Source organism: Anomaloglossus baeobatrachus, chromosome 1, assembly GCF_048569485.1.
Source record: "Anomaloglossus baeobatrachus isolate aAnoBae1 chromosome 1, aAnoBae1.hap1, whole genome shotgun sequence".
Classification (NCBI taxonomy): Eukaryota; Metazoa; Chordata; class Amphibia; order Anura; family Aromobatidae; genus Anomaloglossus; species Anomaloglossus baeobatrachus.
In genome coordinates this window covers 953,292,933-953,306,127 of record NC_134353.1, presented here as the reverse complement: position 1 = coordinate 953,306,127, position 13,195 = coordinate 953,292,933, and the positions used below count along the sequence as shown (strand labels likewise).

The window sequence follows — 13,195 nt, the reverse complement described above, 5'->3', positions numbered from 1 at the left end:
ATTAAGTAAATCAGGGGATGTGTATCTCTGTAATGAGGAGGGGTGTGGTGTAATGACATCAACACCCTATATAAGGGGTGCATACTTATTAGACAACTTCCTTTCCTTTGGAAATATGGGTCAGAAAAGAGGTTTGAAGGGCTCTGAAAAGTCCAAAATTGTGAGATGTCTTGCAAAGGGGTGCAGCAATCTTGAAATTGCCAAACGTTTGAAGCGTGATTAAGCGCTTCATTGCAAATAGCCAACAGGATTGTTAGAGGCATGTTGGGCAAAAAAGGCGCAAAATAATTGCTCATCAATTGAGGAAAATCAAGCGTGAAGCTGCCAAGATGCCATTTTCCACCAGTTTGGCCATATTTCATAGCTGCAACTTTACTGGAGTATCAAAAAGCACAAGGTGTACCATACTCAGGGACATGGCCAAGGTAAGGAAGGCTGAAAAATGGCCACCTTTTGAACAAGAAACATAACATAAAATGTCAAAACTGGGCCAAGAAATATCTTAAGAAGGATTTTTCAAAGGTTTTATGGACTGATGAAATGACAGTGACTCTTGATGGGCCAGAGGCTGATCAGTAAAGGACAGATAGCTCCACTCCGACTCAGACACCAGCAAGATGGAGATAGGGTACTGGTATGGGCTGGCATTATCCAAGATAAACTTGTGGGACCTTTTCGGGTTGAGGATGGAGTGAAGCTCAACTCCCAGACCTACTGCCAGTTTCTGGACGACAACTTCTTAAAGCAGTGGTACAGGAAGAAGTCGGTATCGTTAAAAAAAACCCATGCTTTTCATGCAGGACAATGCTCCATCACATGCATCCAACTACTCCACAGCGTGTCTGGCCAGTAAAGGTCTAAAAGATGAAAAAATAATGACATGGCCCCCTTGTTCACCTGATTTGAACCCCATAGAGAACCTGTGGTCCCTCATAAAATGTGAGATCTACAGGGAGGGAAAACAGTACACCTCTTGGAACAGTGTCTGGGAGGCTGTGGTGGCTGCTACATGCAATGTTGATCGTAAACATATCAAGCAACTGACAGAATCTATGAATGGTAGGTTGTGGAGTGTCATCATAAAGAAAGGTGGCTATATTGGTCACTAATTTTTTTCGGTTTTATTTTTGCATGTCAGAAATGTTTGTCTAAATTTTGTGCAGTTATATTGGTTGACCTTGTGAAAATACACAAGTGAGATGGGAATATATTTTGTTTTTATTAAGTTGCCTAATAAGTCTACACAGTAATAGTTACCTGCACAAACAGATATCCTCCTAAGATAGCCAAATCTAAAAAAAAAACACTCCAACTTCCAAAAATATTAAGCTCTGATATGTATGAGTCTTTTGAGTTGATTTAGAACGTAGTTGTTGATCAATAATAAAAAAAATCCGCTAAAATACAACTTGCCTAATAAGTCTGCACCCAGTGTAGGTTCTCAAAGCTGCAGTTACTCTCATCAGCCTAGCCCAAGAAGCATACACCAAATATACAACCCCCCCACCAGGGTCCACTCTTCTTCTTCTTCTTTTTTTTTTTTTTTTTTACCCATTACCTCCACAGGTCGAACTTGGTGGTTTGTCTTCTGACGCCACTCTCCTGAAAGCCAGAGGCTAGCCTGTCGGACAGGGTAATCGAAACCCTTCAGACGTGCAGCACACCAGTAACAAACGCCATTTATAATAAAATATGGAACCCCTGGTGTAAACCCAATATTCCAGACCCATTCCGTCCTAGCATAGCTCAAATCTTAGGGGTACTTTGCACACTGCGACCATCGCTAGCGATCTCGTTAGCAATGTGAAAATCTAGATCGCAAGTGCGATCTTTCTAGGTCGCACATGCGTAAAATTACTTATGTGCGATCCCGAAAGATCGCACTTGTGATCTAGAATTTCACATCGCTAGCGATGGTCACAGCGTGCAAAGTGCCTCTTACTGTTTCTGCAGAATGGGCTAAAGAAAGATCTCAGACCTGGAACACTTAAGGTCCAAATCTCGGCTCTAGGTTCCTACTTTCATCAAAACCTTGCAGGCCACCATTGGATCAAAAGTTTCATGTCAGTTAGGTTAAGACCCAGACAAGTCAACCTAGTTCCCCTTTTGGATTTGAAAATAGTTCTTAAAGGACTTACACAACCTCCCCTTTGAGCCAGTTACCGCTTCAAACCTAAGAATCTTATCCTGGAAAACCACCTTCCTGGTGGCAATTACCACAGCCAAACGAAAAGGTGAACTCTAGGCTTTGTCAACAAGAGAACCGTACATATGAATTTGCAAAGACAGAATACTATTTCGCTTAGATTAGTCATTCCTTCCAAAGGTATTATGAGTTTTACAGTTCCTAGGACATTGTGTTACTATTCTTCTGCCAAAAGTCTACCAATTATAAAGAAGTGGAATTCCATTCCTTAGATGTACATAGAGGAGTAATGAACTACCTTCCAAGAACCAAGCCCTTGCAGAAGGACCAAAGTCTCTTGTCTAAATCATTGGTCAAACCACAGGCAAGAAAGCTGCCAAGAGTACAATCACTAACTGGATTAAAAATGCAATCAGCGAAGCATGCAAGAACCAGGGTCTCACAGCTCATTTTACCAGATCAGTGTCCGGCTTTTGGGCCGAGAAACCAGACTCCTCCATTGAGCAGATTTGCAGAGTCACCACTTGGTCCTCAGTCCATACCTTCTTAAAGCATTATAGGCTATATTTGCTATCTAATAAAGACCTATCCTTTGGTCGAAATGTCCTTAAAGCTGTTGGCCGCCCCCCCTAAGTGTACTTGTTGGTACTCCTCCTGTGGTGCTGTTGTGGATGGAGAATAAAGAAAATAGAATTTATCTTACCGGTAATTCAGTTTCTAGGAACCCTTCATGACAGCACGGTTATTCCCTCTCTGTACGTTTTGCACTTAATGGCTTATTTCTGAAATAAAAGATTTAGACCATTCATGCTAGTGTGGTTTCTTGAAAAAAACAACACTGCAGATGGGAGGTGGGAAGAGGTTATTTCTTTATCGCTTCATTGGGGGACACAGGAAACCATGGGTGTATGCTGCTGGGACTAGGAGGTGACACTATGCAAATAAGAAAGATGGCTCCTCCCCCGCAGTATACACCCACTGACTGGAGCTGAGGAGATCAGTTTTTGCTTAGTGTCCGAGGAGGTTGGACACACAGGGGCTGCTCTCAGCCCCTCAGGTTTGTATTGTTGTGTTTTATTAATGTTTTCCCTTTGTTTTTCAGACACAGCTCGTCGGGCGACAGGGTGTAATCGCTCACACTGCTCTCCCTCTAGAGACCGGTCGCACAGAAGTGGGGTCCGTCCGCCACTTCCGTTGTCCTCCGTGTCAGTCTGGCAGGACCCTACCCCCCTAACACTCTGAAGACTGTTTGGGGGGCATCCGCACAGAGGGACAGGCGGATGGTCCTTGCCCCCCTCCCCAAACTCTCTTGCTTCCGAGCCTGATTGTGGGGTAGGAAGACGAAGACCGTACCCAGGATGGAGAGGTACCTTTCCGGTTTCCCCTAGACTATGCCCGGGACGACCGTCGAGACGTCTTCGCTCGCCTTCCAGGATGGATCCAGGATCACCTCAAGACAAGCTGGGACCTCAGATAAGTACTCCACTCCCCCCTCCTCTTCCCCGTCCCGAGTTATGGGGAGGGATCCCGGGTATAGAAACCCACAGTCTTTTCCACCTGGGTCAGGGGGTCCCATATCTCCCCTAGAACCCCTCACCTTAGGCCCCTTGGTAGTTATTTCCCCGGTTCCGTGACCTCCCTGCGTTCCACCAACCGGCCCCCCTGCTGTGGCGTCCATTATCCGGCGTCCCCTCCGGCGGCCTATCCTCAAACCTTAGCCCCCGGCTCCAGTGCGGCCCGGCGGCCTACTCTTAAAATTTAGGCCCCGGCTCCATTGCGGCCCGGCGTGTTCTCTGGCGGCCTACCCTTACAAATTTAGGTCCCTGCTCCACTGCGGCCCGGCGTCTCCTCCGGCGGCATACCTTTACAAATTTAGGTCCCGGCTCCATTGCGGCCCGGCGTCCCCTCCGGGGCCTACCTTAAAATTTAGCCCCCGGCTTCATTGCGGCCCTCTGTGTCCGCACGCTCTCCTGTCCACGCCCCCACGCTCCTGGCCGGCTTTTCAAATTCTTCCAAGGGCTTGCGTTCCTGTGCAACCGCCGCCCCCCTCCTTCCTGGCGCCTGACGTCACCACCCGGCGCTGAGAATCCCGGGGACCGTCACTCCTGCCCGCTCTTCAGCCTCCCGGCTCGGTAAGTAGCCCCACCGCCGCAGCTTCAGCGTCCCCCGCAGGCAACCAGTGCGACTCAGGCCCCCCGCAGTCACTGCTCCGGGCTGCACAGCACCACTTGCTTCACTTTTTTACTCCCGGTCCCTGTAAGACTGCAGAGATAAAAAAAAAGATCTTAAGCATGCCGCAAAACCGGCTCTCCTGTTATTACTCCATGAGCATACCGCATGGCTATAGAGCTACTTCAGTCCGGGAATATTAACAGCCCCCCCCTCCCCCTCCTACAGGTGCGAGATACCAATCTCCTACACGCACTCCATTTCTAGGGGTTTTCCAGCGTACTGTGGTCCTATCCACTTCCACTGTCTGTGTATCTCGTGCTCCTGCCTACTTTCCTGTTCCCACTACCTAGTGTGTCAGTGTTTTTCGCGTAGGGTCACCATTGGTGGGTTAATGTTCCTCATGTCCTCTGCTGTCTTATACCCGCCTACCACAGGGTCATTGACCCGTCCTCTTTTTTTCAGCCTCAGCCTGTCCACTATCCAGTGTCTCCATTTACCTGTCTGCTATACAGTGTGCCAGTGTTCCCATGTGCCTGTCCACTACCCAGTTTGCCAGTGTTTCGCTTGCAATGGTATACACCAGTGTGCCCGTGGTCTTCACCTGTGTGCCAGTGTCTTCATGTACTTGCCCACTATCCCGTGTGTCAGCGTCTCTACGCACTGGCCTACATCTCCGTGCCAGCGCTTCCCTGTTCCTGTCCACTATCCAGTGTGCCAGTGTTTGTGTGCCCCAATACCCAGGTGCCAGTGTCTGTGCCATGCCGGTCTGCCCCAATACACAGGTGCCTTTGGGATTCTGCCCGCTATTCAGTGGGCCGGCGTTTCTACGCGCATTTGTTTACTCTGGTGTACCAGTGTCCTCTCGAGCCGGCTCACTATTCAGTGCGCTAGTGTTTCTTTACGCACCTGTTTACACCACTGTACCAGTGTTGTGTGAACCTACCCACTGTTTGGGGTGTCAGGTTTCTAATCGCACCTGTCTGTTTCTGCAGACAAAAGAATTTTTTTGTATATAGACCATCAAGTCCAGCATCCAGATTGACAGTTCCAGAAATCTGTCCACTTGCTTGTGTGCCAATGTCTCTATATGTCGGTCCATCTTCCAGGGTGCCAGTATCCTCTATCCAGAGTGTCTCTAGGGACCTACCCACCATCCGGTGTGCTAGTGTTTCTTGAATGGGCCCCGATCTCGTGTACCTGTTGGCTATACGCACCTGTATACTACAGCGTGACAAGGATTTGATGAGCCGTGCCAGCATCCACTATCCAGTGTATCTCTAGGCACCTACCCACCATTCGGTGTGCTAGTGTTTTCTTGCATGTGACCTCTATCTTGTGTGCCAGCGTTTCTATATGCACCTCTACACTACAGCGGACAGTGATTTGATGAGCCTGCCCACTAGCCTTTGGGCCAGCACTTATCTGAACCAGAAGCCAGATACAGCAACTGGCTTAAGTGCTTTGCTCAGCTTTTCCGCTCATCTCTGACCGAGGCGAGAGCTCCATCCATCACTGCCCCATGAGGCGGCACGGCAGCAGCTGTCACATTCAGTGCCAGTACTCCTGATCGATGATCCTGCCCGCTACCCAAGGGGCTAGCGTTTCTCCACTCCAGAGCCTGGATACTGTAACAGGTATGTGTTTCTCTACTCTCGACCCAGTGATTCGAACAGACTGAGTCACCTAGTAGGTCAGCTATTTCCCTCATCTCCGACCGAAGTGAGGACTGGGTTCTGCAGGGAACCCATGATGCGGCACGGTTGCAACTGTCAGTAGGTTGCTCCCCAGTGACCCAGGACTCTCTCCTACTTCAAACCACCCATTCAGGTGACCTGGAGGTAAGCCAGAGTCCTTTGGACCAGTTCATTGTCTTTCCTTCCTGCACCAGCTATTTACTCACTTCCCAGTGATCTGCATCCATACCTCTGGAGTAACCTTGAGGTAAGACTACACGCGACCATTTAACTGGAGAGTCGTGTGCTTCACCCCCGGCAGCAAGCACGAACCCCATGACGCGGCACAGCAGCAGCTCTCTTTTGGTCGCTTCCCAGTGACTCGAGACCTTCTCCTATCTCGCACATGCATGTAAGGTAACCACGAGGTAAGGCTTCTTCTCTCTTGACCGTGCGTTGGCTCCGTCGTTTTCTTGAAGCAGCAGTCATTTTGGTTCCCAAATGAGGTAAGCAGGGTACAGCTCTGTCTGCTAACCAGTATGTGGTCCGTTTTTTACTTCCTGCCACCCCCCTCGGGTGGTTCATAGTACTTCTGGTATCCGCCTATTTTTTGGCTTAGACCAGCCTTGGCTGCGCCCGCCACTAGGGTTCAGGCCAGGCACTGTACATGTCTAAAGCCATAAGTCGTTACTTACATTCTCTCTCTTTCAGATAGAGTTCAGATTCCTCAGTCCCTTCTCAGTCAACAGATGAAGTTAAGAACCAGACACAGGAGCGTCCAATCGTCGATTCCACGGAGGACCAGTTTCCCCAAGGGACCTCTAGTATCCTGATGGCCCACTCATTGGGTTCACTCTTCCGGACAGGTCGTAGGTTCCAATGTTTGTCTTCTGTCCTTTTTCCACAACAGAATCCTCCAGGGAGCCCTGATTACTCGGGCCACTGGGTGTTTCCACCCGAACACTCAACACTACAGCGAGTGATCCCTGTCTGATCTACCACTCTTCGCCAACACCTAGACATGACCTGCTTCAGTTTCAGGCCAAGAGGGGTCTTCTTTTCTTCTGTCACGGGTCTGCCTCCCTTCCCTCGTAGCCATTCTAGATGGCTCTTGGAGATATGCTAGATCTTTCCGTAGTCTCCGCCATACCAGATTCCATGCCCGTTTTCCACCGCTTGGTCTCAGTCTCTTGTGCATCCCTGCACTTTTTCAAGCAGAGTTCCTGCCAGACCATTTAGACTCACATATTCTCACTCATTTCCTTCCCCTCGTCGTCACTTCTAGTTGTGACTGGATGACGCATTTTACAATAATATTGAGAATGTTTTATTCATTCTCCCGTCACTGTCCCATTTTCCTTGCTACCTTCCAGGAATAGGCGTCCCTCCCCTGGTCGGCTAGCGCTTAAGCCGACGACATAGTTCGAGCCCTTTCTTGAAGTCCCCCTCGAAAGGGTCTTCCTTCTTCCACTTCAGGTCATATATCCCAGGTCTTGTGCCTCTTTGTCATTCTCAGGAGCCTTCCCCCATGGGGGTTCTCCTTCCCATAATTCACTGCAATGATCACCCAGTACCCGACTACAGAGTTCGAGTTTTTTCCCAGTCACGTCATTGTAGATGCTCTGATTCCCTTCTCCTGTCTGTCACGTCACAGTGGTAATCGGTCCTGGGAATTCCTTTGGCTCTCTAACACTGTCATTTTTCTCCGAGCCTCACAGGTTCTCTGAACCCCTTCCATACACAGGAGAATTATCTCCCGTATTATTTTACCCGTCCGCAGGCTGTTTCTTCCACTAGGGTCAGATCACTTTCCTCGGGTACTGTGGAACCAACGGGTCACGTTCCCCTATGGCGGAATTCCCTTGCACGCTTCTCGAGTATCCCGACTCCCTTGCAACCTTTTAGGCAGTCGGTTTCCCTTTTAGTCATTCTGCGGCAATAAGGAGGGGCCAAGGCTCCTTTGGCCTCCGCTTTCTAGCTCCTACCTCTACCAGGTGTCCTAGCCTTTCGCTCATTCTTACACTCTCAAACGTAGTACCAGGGTCTGTCGAGTTCTTTCTCTCTTAGCCAGACCTATTGCTGTCAATCGCCTTAGATCCTTAGCTTTCTCTTAGGTACAGACCTCAGAGGATGCAGTTTCTCCCTGATCATCCTATTCCCCAGCACACGCATTTTACACTGGTTCTTAGTACTCCCTAGTACTCTAACTCGTCTCCTGTACTTCGGCCCCTGGCCGGATAGGGGTTCCTTACGGGGTCTAGGACCAGGTTCCGGTCAAAGAACCTTGTCTCTGCTAACCCTGTTTTCGGGTTTTTCTCTTCCCACCCTTAGGGACTGCTTTAGGACGTCCCATGGTTTCCTGTGTCCCCCAATGAAGCGATAAAGAAAAGTAGATTTTGGGTACTCACCGTAAAATCTCTTTCTTGGAGCCTTCATTGGGGGACACAGCACCCGCCCTTTTCTAAGACTTCAATGGATTCGGAATGTTATAGATTTCAAGCTTCTCCTCGTACTGCTTTTACACAAACTGATCTCCTCAGCTCCAGTCAGTGGGTGTATACTGCGGGGGAGGAGCCATCTTTCTTATTTGCATAGTGTCACCTCCTAGTCCCAGCAGCATACACCCATGGTTTCCTGTGTCCCCCAATGAAGGCTCCAAGAAAGAGATTTTACGGTGAGTACCCAAAATCTACTTTTATCCTCTGTGTTTCCAGTCCATATTAGGGTAGAGCGTTAACTCCTGTGGTGCTGTCGTGGAGGGTTTCCTAGAAACTGAATTACCAGTATGACAAATCCTATTTTCTCCTCCAGTATTGGATGTTATATACTTGTGTCATGAGAGCGGTGGAGACAGCAGGATCACAGCTGACCACAGATTTCACATGTCCGGATCTTATCTCCATTATTCCCGGGGACTTTTACAATATTTTGTTTTGCAGCTTTTGGATCTGGATAAAGATCTGAATAATATTAATTCTCCAGAGAGAAATGTGAGTGGCGATCAGCGGAGTAAAGAGGGGATTCCTACAGATCACCGCCCCGGTGAGTACAGACCACCGAATAACGCAAACAAGTCACACATTACAATTTCTCCGCTCCTTCCGGTGTCAGTTTTTCCATTACTTACAGCAAGTTGGGCTGCAGTTTGTACATCGCCCAGGCCAAAAGCTAATGCTCTACCAGGATCCAGCTAAACCCCCATTAATGTGGAAGCGTCACAGGTGCAGGAGAAGCAGATCACACACACACCTCCATGGAATGGAGGGGAGGCGAATGCTAGATGATAAAACTGCACACTAGTGTCTTGCACAGAGCGCTGTTCACATGCAGATGGCACAGTCACAAACCCGCAGCCTATTAGGTGATGCCCTTCTATTAGATCAGGCGGGCTGCCAAGCCGTACCCCACTGTGTATCATGCACGGACAGACACTCTACAATGCAAGGCCCAACAGAAAGGGGCCTGGCTGTATCCTGTACAAACAAAAAAAATATACACAGTGGGGTACGGCTTGGCAGCCCGCCTGATCTAATAGAAGGGCGTCACCTAATAGGCTGCGGGTTTGTGACTGTGCCATCTGCATGTGAACAGCCCTCTATGCAAGCCACTAGTGTGCAGTTTTATCATCTAGCATTCGCCTCCCCTCCATTCCATGGAGGTGTGTGTGTGATCTGCTTCTCCTGCACCTGTGACGCTTCCACATTAGTGGGGGTTTAGCTGTATCCTGGTAGAGCATTAGCTTTTGGCCTGGGCGATGTACACACTGCAGCCCAACTTGCTGTGAGTAATACTTAATTTTTGGAGGACATTGTCCTCTTTTTGTTGCTATTTTTATATGTCAGTTTTTCCAGCGGTATATTAACCCTTCATGTAAAATAAACATGAAATGTGAATGAATCTGTGATCCCGGTGCAGGGGATAACACTGGATGTGCAGTTATGTTATAGAGGAGAAATACAGCTGGACGTGAATTCTGCCGATGTGAGCGAGGACGAGCTTCAGCTCTCTCCTATTATCTGCTGTCAGGGCTGATGAGGGGTTTCTCCAGTTTAAGGACTAAGTCTCCATTATCTCCTGTTACAGTCATGTCAGTGTGTGAGAGATACAGAACGGGGACATATACCCAAATAACCGGAGCGGATGGAGATTACTGCTCTGAGGGTCGGTAATGGTGCTCACCAGGGAGGAGGCAGAGACAAAGATGGCAGAGCATTATCATCACATAACAAATATGGTTACATGAAGATGAGCGTCACCTCTTATATATAACCTATTGTGTCCTGATAGGATGTCCGGGGTCCAGCAATTTAATCCTGATATTGGGGGGTGGGATTCTTGGGCGATTCTTTTACTGACATTTCATCTGTCATTGTGCCGGATACGAGTTTAATAATAGCAAATGGCATAAACTATTTCTATATTTTGATTTTTTTTTTTCTAGGAGTCAAAATATTCAGATTTATATTTTTTTCTTTTATATCACAAGATGCTGAAATGTAACAAATCTCTCTTTGCTTATTTCTGTTGCTGACTCCTCCATCTTATAGAGGATTTATGGAAGGAAAGGGGCTACAGAGCGGTATTCTGTAAGAATTGATTGTTCCTGCACTGGCTCGCCTCCTCTTTTTGCAGCGCTCGGATCATCCTGCTATGCAGCCCCTTTCCTTCCATGATAAGTTCTCTTGTCTTGGGCGGTCGGTGCTGCAGCTTCCGCAGGATTTTTTCTGGGCTGTTTCCAGTGTTGTACCTGCTAGCACAACTTGCTGTGGTGAGTGCTGTATTTTGACCCTCACCTTCATGGCATCATAAAGTATAATTCCTCTTATGTTGCCTTATATAAGGCAGCCATGGACACTGTGCTTATGTTACCAGATATGATATTCAGTATATAATCAATATTATTAACTCATTTTCTATGTGATTTCTTTTTGGAATTGTGGAAGAGTCGTCTTAAATATAATAAAATCATCACAATCTGGGCAGCACAACTATAATGCAGTTAGGGGCCTGAATTTACCAATAAAAACCAAGTTCAAATGTTACAAATTTTTAAATGTACAAAATCTGTTTTATTCTTTTGACAGAATATTGTGGTATTATACAGAATAAGTATGAAGAACAAGTCATTATCCCAGATAAATCCTCAGTCCTTCACATTCAAGATCCGTCATCTTATGCTTCTAAACAATATCCTGAGTCACCTCGGAATGTTCAGCAAATTAAAAGCCACATAAGGGGGCATCAACAGCAACAAACTCACACAAGGGATAAGCTGTACTCCTGTTCAGAATGTGAGATATGTTTTAATCAAAAATCACAGCTTATTTTACATCTAAAAGCTAGTCAATGTGGAAAATGTTTAACCCAAAAGTCTGCTCTAATTTCACATAATATAATTCACAAAGGAAAACCATTTTCTTGTCCAGAATGTGTAAAATGTTTTACTTTGAAATCAAAACTTATTCAACATCTAAAAATTCACACAGGGGAGAAGCCATTTTCATGTTCAGAATGTAGGAAATGTTTTGTTCGGAAATCAACGCTTGACCTGCATATAAAAATTCACACAGGAGAGAAGCCATTTTCATGTTCAGAATGTGGGAAATGTTTTATTCAGAAATCACAGCTTGATTTGCATATAAAATCTCACACGGGGCAGAAGCCATTTCCATGTACAGAATGTGGGAAATGTTTTTTTCGGAAATCACACCTTAATAGGCATATAAAAACTCATACAGGTGAGAAGCCATTTTCATGTTCAGAATGTGGGAAATGTTTTTTTCGGAAATCACCGCTTAAAAAGCATATAAAAACTCATACAGAGGAGAAGCCATTTTCATGTTCAGAATGTGGGAAATGTTTTATTCTGAAATCACTGCTTGATTTGCATATAAAAACTCATACGGGGGAGAAGCCATTTTTATGTTCAGAATGTGGGAAATGTTTTATTCAGAAATCACACCTTAATGTGCATATAAAAACTCACACTGGGGAGAAGCCATTTTCATGTACAGAATGTGGGAAATGTTTTATTCGGAAATCACACCTTGATAGGCATATAAAAACTCATACAGGTGAGAAGCCATTTTCATGTTCAGAATGTGGGAAATGTTTTATTATGAAATCAGACCTTGATAGGCATATACAAACTCATACAGGGGAGAAGCCAATTTCATGTCCACAATGTGGGAAATGTTTTATTCAGACATCAAGCCTTCGTCAGCATATAAAAACTCACACAGGGGAGAAGCCATTTTCATGTCCACAATGTGGGAAATGTTTTATTCGGAAATCACGTCTTGATGACCATATCAAAACTCATACGGGGGAAAAGCCATTTTCATGTCCAGCATGTGGGAAATGTTTTTTTCTGAAATCACACCTTGATATGCATATAAAAACTCATACAGGGGAGAAGCCATTTTCATGTTCAGAATGTGGGAAATGTTTTATTCTGAAATCACTGCTTGATTTGCATATAAAAACTCATACGGGGGAAAAGCCATTTTCATGTGCAGAATGCGTGAAATGTTTTTTTCGGAAATCACACCTTGATAGGCATATAAAAACTCATACAGGGGAGAAGCAATTTTCATGTTCAGAATGTGGGAAATGTTTTATTGTGAAATCACTGCTTGATTTGCATATAAAAACTCATACGAGGGAGAAGCCATTTTCATGTTCAGTATGTGGGAAATGTTTTATTCGGAAATCAAACCTTCATCAGCATATAAAAATTCACACAGGGGAGAAGCCATTTTCATGTCCACAATGTGGGAAATGTTTTATTCGGAAATCACATCTTGATAGGCATATAAAAACTCATACAGGGGAGAAGCCATTTTCATGTTCAGAATGTGGGAAATGTTTTATTGTGAAATCACTGCTTGATTTGCATATAAAAACTCACAGAAGGTAGCAGACATTTCTTTGTCGCTCCATTGGGAGACCCAGACAATTGGGGTGTATAGCTTCTGCCTCCGGAGGCCACACAAAGTATTACACTTAAAAGTGTAAAGCCCCTCCCCTTCTGCCTATACACCCCCCGTGCATCACGGGCTCCTCAGTTTTTATGCTTTGTGCGAAGGAGGCTGACATCCACGCATAGCTCCACAGCTTAGTCAGCAGCAGCTGCTGACTAGGTCGGATGGAAGAAAAGAGGGCCCATATCAGGGCCCCCAGCATGCTCCCTTCTCACCCCACT

General features: G+C 46.4%; 1 protein-coding gene across 1 annotated transcript in view; it reads left to right on the top strand.

Moving 5' to 3' along the window:
• LOC142257395 (uncharacterized) overlaps nucleotides 1–12,974 on the top strand; it is a 52,281-nt gene extending 39,307 nt beyond the window's left edge. The window contains exons 11-12 of the mRNA XM_075329490.1: nucleotides 8,931–9,033; nucleotides 11,076–12,974. Coding sequence (XP_075185605.1) covers nucleotides 8,931–9,033; nucleotides 11,076–12,910 — 1,938 coding nt within the window. The 3' untranslated portion in view covers nucleotides 12,911–12,974. The remainder of the gene's footprint in view (nucleotides 1–8,930; nucleotides 9,034–11,075) is intronic.
• The last annotated feature ends 221 nt before the right edge of the window (nucleotides 12,975–13,195 follow it).